This window comes from Parasteatoda tepidariorum, chromosome X1 (genome assembly GCF_043381705.1).
Source record: "Parasteatoda tepidariorum isolate YZ-2023 chromosome X1, CAS_Ptep_4.0, whole genome shotgun sequence".
Classification (NCBI taxonomy): domain Eukaryota; kingdom Metazoa; phylum Arthropoda; class Arachnida; order Araneae; family Theridiidae; genus Parasteatoda; species Parasteatoda tepidariorum.
Genome location: NC_092214.1, coordinates 7,341,731 through 7,354,365, shown reverse-complemented (window position 1 = coordinate 7,354,365; position 12,635 = coordinate 7,341,731). Strand labels below are relative to the sequence as shown.

General features: G+C 34.9%; 1 protein-coding gene across 2 annotated transcripts in view; it reads right to left on the bottom strand.

Annotated features, from left to right (window-relative positions):
- LOC107446431 (uncharacterized) overlaps positions 1-5,216 on the bottom strand; it is a 56,561-nt gene extending 51,345 nt beyond the window's left edge. Inside the window, exons 1-2 of one of the 2 annotated variants that reach the window (XM_016061072.3) lie at positions 4,703-5,216; positions 3,441-3,656 (exon numbers count right to left, since the gene is read on the bottom strand). In XM_016061072.3, the coding sequence (XP_015916558.2) occupies positions 3,441-3,573 (133 nt within the window). In that variant the 5' untranslated portion in view covers positions 3,574-3,656; positions 4,703-5,216. The remainder of the gene's footprint in view (positions 1-3,440; positions 3,657-4,702) is intronic. The other variant, XM_016061073.3, reaches the window with a different exon arrangement.
- Positions 5,217-12,635: the final 7,419 nt, after the last annotated feature.

Here is a 12,635-nt window from a genome sequence, read left to right as displayed (position 1 = left end):
AAAATAAGGGACAAATGTGTCAACAAGTAAAAATGTATGATTAATAAAAATATTTTCTTTTAAAAGGAGTAAAATATGAAATCATAAAAAAATCCTCAATAAGTGAACCAATTTTCAGATCTGTTTTATCCTATCATATTCAGTTTAAATTAAATTTGGTTACAGGTGTCTACATCTGAAACTATACTTACGAAATTTCAGACTGTGAAATTGTAGTAGCAAAGGTGGCTTATTAAAAATAAACACGCAACAATGATAAAAAGTAAAAGTTATGAGCAACTTTACACGCATATAACTTTGTAACAAAGATTTTATGGAACTGATTTGTTATCAGTGTTTGGCAGGGTTTTTTTTCTCGCCACACCCTTTTGGCAAATTTTTGGTGGCGCTGCTTTTATCATACTTTGAAAACGGAAACAATATTGCAATCCCATTAAATTCGAAGTTTACTTGCATTAAGGTCATTTTTTAACACAAAACATTCATTTCATAAATAACTGCAGATGTATATCAAATGTAAGTCTCAGGCAACTGTTTTGCTATGCGTCTGCACTCGATGCTGAAAATGCTATGAAATATTACAACTCTAGGAAATTAAAAGCACACTTGTATTGCAGTTAATTTTGAGCAACAGTGTAGGGCATATTAGACGATGGAATTTAATCTTAAGAAAACATCAGTCTAGGATAAACCGGGCAAACATATACTGAGCAGTGGCATTAAAACAGCAAAACTAAAACTCAACTATTAAAAAAATAAATGTCCATTAAACAGGTCAAACTTATAGTGAGATAATACCAAACTATTATTTTACGACACTAAACATATTTTGTTATATCTCTGCTGAAAGTTTTATAAGAATAAAGTAATATAAAGTAATATGCAGAACAATAAAAAATTAATCTCGCAATAAGAGATCCGACATATTACGGATTACTTCAAAGCCATTCTGAGCAACACTTTAAAATTAATTTGGACATTCTTAATTTATGTGCGTACTAGAGGTAGATAGAAAAAAAGGCAATTCTTTAACCTTAAAAAAAAAAACATCAGTATGGTGAATTTCCAGGCAACCTTTAAATAAGCGTGGATTATGATTTTGGGCATGTGTATCAATTTAAACTCCATTCCCAATCTCTTGATCATAACATCACTCTTATCTGAATGCACAAGTACAATCTAAACCTCATTTTGGAAGTTATTATCACTAATGTTGGTGAGAAAAAGAAAATCTTGAAACATTGGCGTAAAGGCACTACACATATTTTCTGATTTTATATATATCAAGTTTTATGTTTTAGTTAGCATTTCAGAGGAAAGAATTTTTTAGCCACTGAAATCTAAATCAATTTNAAAGAATATACAGTGTAACGTCCCATATCCGGACGTCCCTTTTCCGGAAGGGTCAATTTCCCGGACACTTTTTAACAATCAAAATAAACAAACATTTCTCCATCTTCCCCACTCTCTTAAAAAAAAAAAAAAGGTATTTTGACAGGTTTTTTCCTTTCTTAGCTTCTAGTTATCTATGCATTAAACCCATAAATCAACAGAAAAAAGAACAGAAGATCTACCAAGACCGTACCGTTAGTAACGCTCCTCCTCAGGAATGCAGGAAAGGGGGGGGAGATTTGTTTTCAAAAGAGCACAATTGAGTCCCCTCCCCCCTTCTTTCCTGTGCAGCTGGCTAGTAAAAGAGGCATTTCCTGGAACCTTTTTGATAAAGTGTTAGGGAAAGAAGNAAACTTTCAAATAATGTTTAAGTGGAGGGGGAATCCCCTTTAGTCACACAAGAAAAAATAAAGAGAACCCAATCAGCATGCCACGCCTTTATGCTTGATTGATAGCCAATGACAGGAGAGAAAATAAGAACTTGTCACTTCCCCCCCTTCAACTTGAATGGCAAGAAGGAAATGAATTTTGCTTCTTCACCTACCCACCTTAATGAATGAATGACGGGAATTCCCCTTCTTGCTTGAAACGTTCTAGTTCAAAATGGCGGAGAGAGCAATTAATATTTTCATAACTGTAAATTTTTTTAGTTTCCTATATTTATTTTTATAATAACAATAATTATTTTTTTAAAATATTTTGTTTTTGATTGATTAGATATCATTCTAATACTAAAACATTATTGCCCGAAAAATAATGTTATTTAATTTCTGCTTCTTAGATTCAGATCATTTTAATCTCTGTTTACCTTGGGGGTCTATTATACGGAAAAATCGATTATCCGGACTTCGGAAAGTCCCGCCGATTCCGGATACGCGACTTTCCACTGTATATCAAGTTTTATGTTTTAGTTAGCATTTCAGAGGAAAGAACTTTTTAGCCACTGAAATCTAAATCAATTTGAAAAACAAAATTGAACAAATTTACAAAAAAGAGTTTCTTGATTATTGAGTAAAACTAATAAAACAACAGACTACAGGATAACAGTTCTTAATTTACAAGAAAATATTTCAGTTAGAAATATCAGATATTATTAGGAAATAAGAAATAACTTAAGTATAATGAAAAATATCAACTTAAAGAACACAGTTCCCTAAATAATTTTTGCAAATAATAAATATTAGTAACCAATATAAACAAAAATTATTAGCATTATTCTAAGCTAGTTGTAATAGTAATTATTTAGAGAATAAATATTTGTATTTAAATTGGATAATATAAGAAATAAATGTATTCTTGTCATAGAGGATACATGCAGGAAAATATAAAAACAAGAACTATTATGTAGTGACCAAATAAATAAACATTTACTAAAAGAAAACACAAATATTTTTAATTCAAAATGAAAAAAACTTCTTTGAAAAAAATGCGCTAAAAAGCAGCAGAAATTTCAGAAAAAAGTAACAATAAAGAAAACGAAGAAAATAAAAATATGACCACCGAAGCCAACGTCTTCAGGGGGTACCGGCCTCGGTAGCCATAAAAACAAAACCATTTCAAATTGAGGGAGAAGCAAATGCTTAAATTAACTCCCTCAGTACCCCGATGGTTTTGTATAGAAGTCCAGGGAAAAAAGCATGCAATACAAATAACAAATTAAGAAGAGATACTCAAACAAAATCATCAGAAAAATAAAAACTCACATAGTCACAGGTCACCTATCGATGTTTGACCTGTGACTATGTGAGTTTTTATTTTTCTGATGATTTTGTTTGAGTATCTCTTCTTAATTTGTTATTTGCATTGCATGTTTTTTTTTCCCTGGACTTCTATACAAAACCATAGGGGTACTGAGGGAGTTAATTTAAGCATTTGCTTCTCCCTCAATTAGAAATGGTTTTGTTGTTATGGTTACCGAGGCCGGTACCCCCTGAAGACGTCGGCTTCAGTGGTCATATTTTTATTTCTATTTCCTTCGTTTTCTTTATTAAATAAACATTTAAGCATTATCGAAAAAATAACTTTAGATAAAAAAAAATTCTGTTTACCATTGCTACAAACCAAAGCTAATGAGCTACTTTCTTTATTTTCTGTATAAGCAGTTAAAATAATTTCCACATCTTTTCCACCTCCAGGATTAGATACAGCTAAAATTTTGCGCACTTCAAAAAGGGAATACATCTGCTTTTCAATGATTTTTCACAACTATAATTTGAAATGTAGCTTCTATATAATACTTGAAAATCTGAATAAAAATTTCATTTCTGAAAATGATAAAAAATTACTTTTTTGTTCAGAACAAATATAATTATCAGCAAAATAAAAAATGCTTCTCAGAAAAATAAAGACATGGAATCGAAAGTTATATTTTAAAGATTCATCCACAAGTAATAAAATAAGATGGATATAAGTATTGCTGCTTACATGGGTCTTAGAACAACTAAAAATAGCTTTGAGCAAATAAAAAAAAAGTTTCCCCCATGTTATTTGCTTTTTTTTTTTCCTCCTGGAATGATTTACAGGTACCAACCTGTCCTTATTTATCACAGTTTGATGAAGACAAATAAAATCACAGCTTAACTTACCCACAGATATGTCAAGAGCATTTCTGGGTAAAATTTAATTAGCACCAGTGTCATAGTGGCAAATTTTTCAGAATAAGAATTCTAAGACTTCCAACATATATTGCAATTTATCTTAAAAAATAACAAGTAGAAGGGTCATAGAAATTTTCGTTTCCAACTGTACTTGGTTTAAAATTTTCTATATTATAACAACTTCAAATTAAGGTAAATTAGATTCATAACTTAATTTAATTCTACATAATAAAAAGAGTTATAAAAAATGCAAACACTATACATATATCAAACTTGTCAACTTCTATTTTGTGAAATATAATTATTTTCAAGAATGACATCTCACAGTATTGACAGATGAATTGACAATTATATGCCAAAATATTTTTATATTTTGCACACACATCATATTATTATCAAATATTTTGAACATGTGTTTAATTTATTTAAATGTAACGGCAACGAAGATCACTGTAAATCATATTTATTCAATCAAGACTTTAATAGCAAATCACAAAATTTTCTAAAAATACATTTAAACAAAATTTTAAGTTATATTTTTTGATAGAAAGAGAAATCTAGACATGCTGGCTTCAGTAGAAAAATATTAGTTTTATTTTCCTCACATCAAATAATCTGAATATATTTCAGAAATTAAAAATGAATTTATGAAGTTTTATTTAAAAAAATTTTACAAACTATTTTAAATAATTTAGAACTAGAAACTTGCTTACCTCACAAATAGCAAAGTTAAAACCTATTGTAACAGCATACTTATTTCATTCAATTCATAGAAATAACATATTACTGGTCTGCTTATTCCACTTTTAACAACAAACAATAAATATAATTAAATTAAAACTTATAAAAAGAACTCGAAAGAAATTCGGTTTTTAAAAATCTCACACAAAAAGCAGAAGGCACATTAAATTCAACACGTCAGTTAAAAGTTCTCATTTTAAAACAATAAAAATCTAAATCTAATAAATATTATCTGTAAATAAGTATGTCAATATCTCCAAAGTTTGTTGTTTGTTTTTTTTCAGTTTGAATTAAATAAGCTTATTTTATTGAAACTTTTATAGAAATAAAACAAAATTCTTCTCAGTTTATTAGTTTTTGCAATCATTCTTAATAAAATCATAAATCAAAGTCAGCGAGGTGTTTATAACGAAAATGTTCGGGAATTTGCAATGTAAACAAAGTTTTTGATGAAGTTTCTGTTTCAAGCCTTGCTTGTTTTTGAATTCCAGGTCTTTTAAGCTTCCCTTTAAACCTTACAAATCTTATAAAATTTTGTTGGCAACATCAGCAGAAACTGTTTAAGCAGCCTCTTCAGTTTTATTACATTAACCCTACGAATCAGCACCGTCATCGGAAATAGGATTTTCAAGGCTTTTCGAAGCTCTGTCGCCAAGGAAAATTTAAAAAAAAGGCTACAATTTAAGTGCCTTACGCTTGAAGCAAAGCGATAATTTTAAACTTTATATATTATCTTGTAGTGAAGAATTATCTGAGCTTTAGAACAGACAAATAACTTAAATAGTTTAAAAGTTATTAAACTTTTTCTCAGGTTTTGCAAATGTCTATGTTGTTGTTGTTCATTTACGTCGCACTAGAGCTGCACAATGGGCTATTGGCGACGGTCTAGGAAACAACTCTGAGGATGATCCGAAGACATGCCATCACAATTTTGATCCTCTGCGGAGGGGATGGCACCCCCGCTTCGGTAGCCCGACGACCTGCACGCGAAGTCGAGCACTTTACGGTAGAACAGTCTAACGAGGACCAATACCGCACACCCTCGGTCCCTACGCAGGCTGATCCAAGTGGTCACCCACCCGCACACTAACCGCAGCCAGTGATGCTTGACTTCGGTGATCTGCTGGGAACCATGTCTTAACGATCAGTCCACTGCGGGGCGCAAATTTCTATGAACCCAAGTAATGCAGCGTGAAATTTAGCGCGAAATTTTAAATATTGAAAATTTGACCACAAACGCTTTTCATTTTCACAGAACTGTTGCTTTTCTCCATATTGACGTTTTACGCCATTCTCAGAATAAACATAGACAACGCTAGCTTTATATAAGTTAAACTTGTCCTAAGAGTCATGAGTATCTGTAGCAAACTCACAACAGTTATAAAAATAGCATATAGCCTCCTCAAAAGCTATTATAACCTCCTCTCGCAGAGCAGACAGCTGCGAGACGGGCAGGAAGAAAAATAATTAAGTTTCTGAGGGTGTTCACTGGAATGTTGAATCCTGCCGACCCCATCAGTTCCGTTTCCAGTGCATGTTACAAGGTAGCGATGCGAGCGAATGTTAAAAACTTCTACCTAGTAAGTAAGCACTACTATAACTTTCACTTCTCATCAACCGTTACATTCTGACAGTTCTGATCGAGATGTTTTGTATATCTACATTAACGGTTTTTCGTTCTAGACTCCCAGTTTTGTTTGTATGTCGTTATGTTGAAATTTATTATTAAATGTTATTTTATTAAACGTTTGGATATCATGTATTAACGAACACGCATTTATTTACCTTCACTTAAACGGAATTCAGCTAAATTTCCTCAAGTACGATGGACAAATTCGGCCAGTCAAAAGCTTGTATTTTTACATATCGAAAAATACGCTATTTTTACAAAAATACGGGCTTCTGATTGTGTTAATTGAGCTACGCAATTGCGATAATTCAGCTGAATTCCACTCTAATGTCAGTAAGGATATGAATTTCTCGCAGATAAGATGACAAAGTTAAAAACCGGATAACTGCATTTCGGAAACTGCCTTTGCATGATGGACATGGAATTGTCAGAACATCAATAAAATGGACAGAACGGTATTTCGTCTGACGATTGGAGATGAGAGGGGCCTTAATGGCTATTTAAGGTTCTAGTCAATTTTCTTGTTATATATCTATAATTAGGAGAAAAATTTAAATACCTCCATAAATTTTGGTTCTTCATTACCGAGGAATTGAAGCAGAGGGGCCCCCGAAAAAAGTTTTTGCCCCGATCCGCAATTAGACTAATTCAGGCCTCGATGATAAGGGACCCATTTTTTCGTGTCGATAACCTTAGATTTTTCGATTTTCAGGACTTTAGGATGCCTGATTAACTTCTGATTTTGAATTACAAATCTGACAAAGATGGTATAATAAAAAATAAAAACTTTTAGCACCAGAACATTCTTGAAAAAACTCGTCATCTTATAAAGAGATGTGGAATCTCACGACAGGATATGTTATATCCTGCCCGATCCCTATAAAAAGAGCAACCAGTCAGATCATATCATTTCTAAAAGCCCTCTTAAAGTCACTTCTACCACAGAAAACTACATTTGCGGAGTTGTGAAAATGCATGGTTTCATGTTGGATGACATTTTCCAGGTTGGAGAAAAGGCCGTCATCTCCATGCATCAAGTGCAACGTGAAACCTCTGGCCTTCAACAAGAACATTCAAAATGCAAATCATGTATATCACGATGCGCATTGACTAGCTTTTTTCCCAGGCCTCGTGAATCGGCCCTCGATCAACAAGATTTGATGAGTGCAATTTTTGAAGTGTACCTCTCCACAGAAAATGTGTCGGCCATTCAATTTGAGAAAACATGAGAGGACATGTGAAAAAAATTGGCACTCCTTACGTGGATGTTGAAAAGTGGGGATGCGCGAGTGCTGAAATTTTAAGGACCTAAACGCTAGGTATTTTGCCTCTCATGAACATCATTGCCACATGGATAGTCTGTGTACCAATGCTCAAGTGTTTAGTTAAGGCATTTGGCCGTATTCCGCATTTTCAGAAGAACTTTCTGATGTATTCATCGTAGCGCCATGGCGTCGTTGCCTTTAATTCCAGAGTGTTCTCCAGTCTTTGAAATTCCGCTTTTTTCTCTAACTTTCTGGGATCTATTAATTCTTGATATACTTTCTACGTTGTTTTGAGGAAGGCGGGTTGAGTTCCGATTAGTTAGTGTATTCCATGAAACATATCCATTCCATTAAACGGCATAGTCATGTTACAAATAAACACATAATACAAATTAATAATTGTGACCGGATGGTCGATTGTAGTGATCGGATTCCATACAATCTCTAATGTTACTTACATAACATCACATTCAATAAACCAATTTGACCGCCATCTATCGGTATAAAAAATTGCTACACTCTTTTTCATAGGTATCATTTCCTCCCTTCAAATCTGAAAAATACAAAAAAAATAATTAATCAAAATAAAAAAATCACAAAACGAGTATATTGGGAGGTTACTTTATTCATTGTGGTAAAAGTGTCAAAAAAATGTCAAAGCTTTTGTTAACAGTTTGTTGGCTAAAAGCTGGTGGACAAACGAACCACCAGCAAGGGTGAAAACTCCAATGGTCTCTCAAGTAAAGTTGAAAACTCCTATGCTCATTCAAACAAGATTGAAAACTCTAGTCGTCCTTGAAGCAGTAAAAGCTTCTCAAACAAGATTGAAAACTCTAATGTTCGAGCAGCACAAGTAAAATTGGCTTCGACACAAGCACAAGGAACCAAACAGAAGGAGCGCCAGCACAAACAAAAGAGACAGAAGTAACACTCCAAGCAAAAAAACTCATTAAGCGAGACTGAATATGATAAAAAGGATAAACTCATTCCGACAATTCCAAAGGATGATGAGAGACGCACATTCATTCGAAGAACAAACCATAGTCTTTCGCCTAGTCACGTATAAACACATTGGCAGTCTCTCCATTCGGTTTTTTCACCGTTATCAATGGATTTATTATTCACTGCATGAATGGTCCCATACGAAGTCAAAGACTATTGGAATAGTTTTTAAAGATGCACGTGGCATTTCTCATCTTGATAGATTTATTGACTAAAAACTCGCGGAAAGAATAATGGTCACTTTACCCGAGTCCGTCCAAACCTTAAGGGAATTAAATACATCCTCTACAACACTTCCAAGTCAAGTGGCATTTCTCATCTTGATAGATTTATTGACCGAAAACGCGTGGCAAAAAATTAAAGTCAAAAGAACCTAAAGGGCTATGTTGTAATACAGGATATTGACTTCGAATTTCCTCATTTTAATGCGATTATATATATACATACATAGTAACCTATTAGGGCCACATTGTAGGTCCCTTTTAAGCCTATAATTATTTCCTCTGGTAGGATACACTAGTACCCGGTAATATAATACGTATTCCAATTTGAATATTATGGATCAATATTAAGGTGATATGGATGGGTGATCGTGTAAAGCTAAGGGTGGTGGCGCTAGTGGTAAAATTGCTCTTTCAAGACTTCCGGGTTACTGCTTTCGATATATTTTTACGCCACAGATTGAAAAAACGCGCCATCATATTATTGCATCATATCTTTTGCAGTGTTTCACTTGTACCGAGTTCTTTCTTTCAGCCTTTAAACTTCAGCATTATCATATTAACATTATAATCATTAGAATATTTTCTAATTAGGCTATCTTAAAAAGATATTTTTAAGGATATTTTTGGAGACATTTTATTCAAATGTAGCCAAATAAGGGATAAAATACAAAACATGGCAATCCTTAAGAATTATTCACAATGAGATATTAACTTTCCAAAATTTTTNAATTGGATACACCGGAAATTTTCTAAATTTCTTCCGGTTTAAGGACGCTTGTTATTGTTTACATTAGACCACCCATCCATAATGGTCCATGGTGTAATGCAGAATTTTGACTTCAAATTTCCTCATTTTTGCGCTATTCCTCATTTTCCTTATTTTAGCGCCACGTAAATCCCTTTCATATTAACCTATAATTTTGAAACTCGGCCCGAAAATAGTGTTCAATGTGCCAAACAATCGTACCAAAGTAAATATATATAGACTAATTAGGGGGTTCGCAATGGGCCATAAGCCTTTTAATTTGACTAACCGGAAGAGTGCTCCTTAAGCTCGTGGGAACACCGTGTATAGCGTTGCCTAGTTGTCAGGGCTGTGCGCTAGTTACTTCCGTTGACCAGTATGACCTGGGTTTGAATCCCAGCCGTGGGCAATTTTCTAATTTTTTTTGTTTATTTATTTAATATTTTTTAATGTGTTTTTCGATATTTTAAAGGGTTCTATATATAAAATACTTTTTTTCCTTCGGGAAATAGCGACTAATGGGAAAAATTAATAAATTCGGGATAATATACACGTTATATGTAAATATACACGTAATTTTTATGCAAGCATTTTTGGTGTTTTTAAACAGGATTTTGTTATGTGTTTTACACTAAAATAGATTAACTTTAATTAAAACTCGAATGATAACAGAGAAAAATATTAGTATTAAGCTATAAGGTTCAAACTCGGACCGAAAGACTTTTATATAGATCTAACCGGGAGAGTTTTCTTTAAGCTAAATATCCGCACGAAAACTGTGTATGGCCCGGCCAAGTTGGTAGGGCATTGCGCTAGTAACTGTCGCAAAGCGGGGTGTTGCGTACTGCACTGGTCGTGTCGTCCTTTTGGTGTTTGAGCGATGGTTGCCCAGTCCCATACCTTGGAGCGTCATAAACCCCATCGCCACATGATTGTGGCTGTGCGACATCGAGTCGCCTACCTCTAAGCTTGGAAACACATCAACGTGTCTCGCGAAACCAAGCGCTATTGCAAAGGACAGAAAGAGATCAGGATGACCCTGCATTTGGCCAATACCATCCACTACGTATACAGTGAAAAAGCCCAATGTTCTGGATCCCAGCAGCCGTGCGTGGGGTGAGGTGGACATTTTTACATCAATCGCCCGTTGCACGAGCGCCGCCCCTTCCATGGTCTCTTTATGGCCGAAAGGCTCCATGGCCTACATCCATCAAAAGCTTTGATATCAAGTCGTCATCGATTGGAACACGGAAGGCCACTGGTCGTCCCGCGAGAGAAAATATCGGGTTCGCGTGCTGGGTGCCTTGCCGGATCTTCGAGACTGCCCCGCTTATTTGCGATGGCATTACGAACCGCATCCTGCTGGAGAATACAAAGTGTATTGGACAGAGAACGATATCATGCGCGTCTGACCCACTCTGGCCACCTTTAAGAATCACGTCGAGGCGATGATACATCAGATTGGATTGGGCAATTCTTGGCGTCAAAGCATTAAGGACGTCTACTGCACGATCAATAAACAACAAGTCTTTTAAATGCATGTTTTAAAGCACGTGACCCAAAAACAAGGCGGATGGATGCGGTCTATGCAACCATCGACGCACTGAAACGAGAAAATGAAACGCTGAAGCGTAAAATTGCAGAGTTGGAACGAGAGCAGAGATCCACCGGTAACCATTTCATTAGCGGTGACATTCATGTGGCCTCGGGTTCCATGGTCATCGTGCTATCTCACCATTACCGTGTCCAACCGTATCGATGGCTCTTAGAGGTCGGGTTCTGGCCCTGGGAATATGATTTTTTTCCACTTGTAGTTGATCTTTTTAAAATGTCACACGTTTGTATCTAGCGTGTCTGACATCCAGGGGGGTCTCATAGAGTTGGGTTGGAGTGTTTGAATGGGATTGTTCCGTTTTTCATCGCATAAAATAAAAATTGGCGTTTTTAAAAGAATATTGTATATTGTTTTATAAAAAATGATAAGACTTTATAAAAAATTTATTCTATTTTATAAAAATGTATATTATTTATAAAAAATGATGAAGATTGAAATGGTACATATTTCCAGAGTTGATCTCGTAGAGTTGGGTTGAAGTGTTTTGAATGTGATTGTTTTTTTTTTATCGTTGAAAATATAAAATGGATCCGTTTTTAAAAGAAAATGTTTATTATTTTATGAAAAATGATGTTATTGAAATGGAACAGATTTGGACAAGAATCGGGTAAGGTTAATTGATCAACCTTAATACCAAGAATGGAAATTCTTTTTTTTCTCTTGGGGCGAGAGTTGGGTCGAGCAAAACTTGTCTCGAGACAAAATTTGATTTTTTTGAAACGCAACTTTTTGGTTGTCGTCGTCATTTGGTATCGTTGCAATTTGGCGTTTATTTTCTTGGCATCATTGGCGATATCATTGGCTTTGAAAAAATCTCTTGAAGCTGAGTGTCGAGTCTCGACAATTTCAGCTCTCGACACATTTTCTTCAGACCCATTTTACAAATGATTCGTCATCACAGTGATACCACCCCAACGCAGGAACCAGGACATCTCCATCCAATTCATCTTGCAGGCCCCAGGACCTCAGACACACCATTTCAACAGCTTTTTAAATGATCCACAACCGAAACACACGTCTCAACGATTTCAAAACCCTCTGGAATTCAATCACGATTCCAAAAAGCCTCGCCCCTGTGATTCTGTCACGCTTTCAAGAACTTGGGGGATGGCCTGTCGAATGATTTCAGTTTAACCCCATGCTAGGAAAGTTTCGAAAGTGTTGGCACTCTATGGATTTGATATCGAGGGTTGGGTGATGCTGTCCCCATCCTCTGGATCCGGTGATTATGTTGTTTCGATCGGATGTCCTGCCACATTACATCCTGAAAGTGTATCTGATGAATGTGTTCTGTCGCACGACTTCCTGGAAGCACATCCGGTGATTATGATCTAATGTCCTGTCATACGACATCCTAAAAGTGCATCTGGCGTATATTTTTCGCATGACTCCTTGGAAGCGCATCAGGTGTGATATGGATGGGT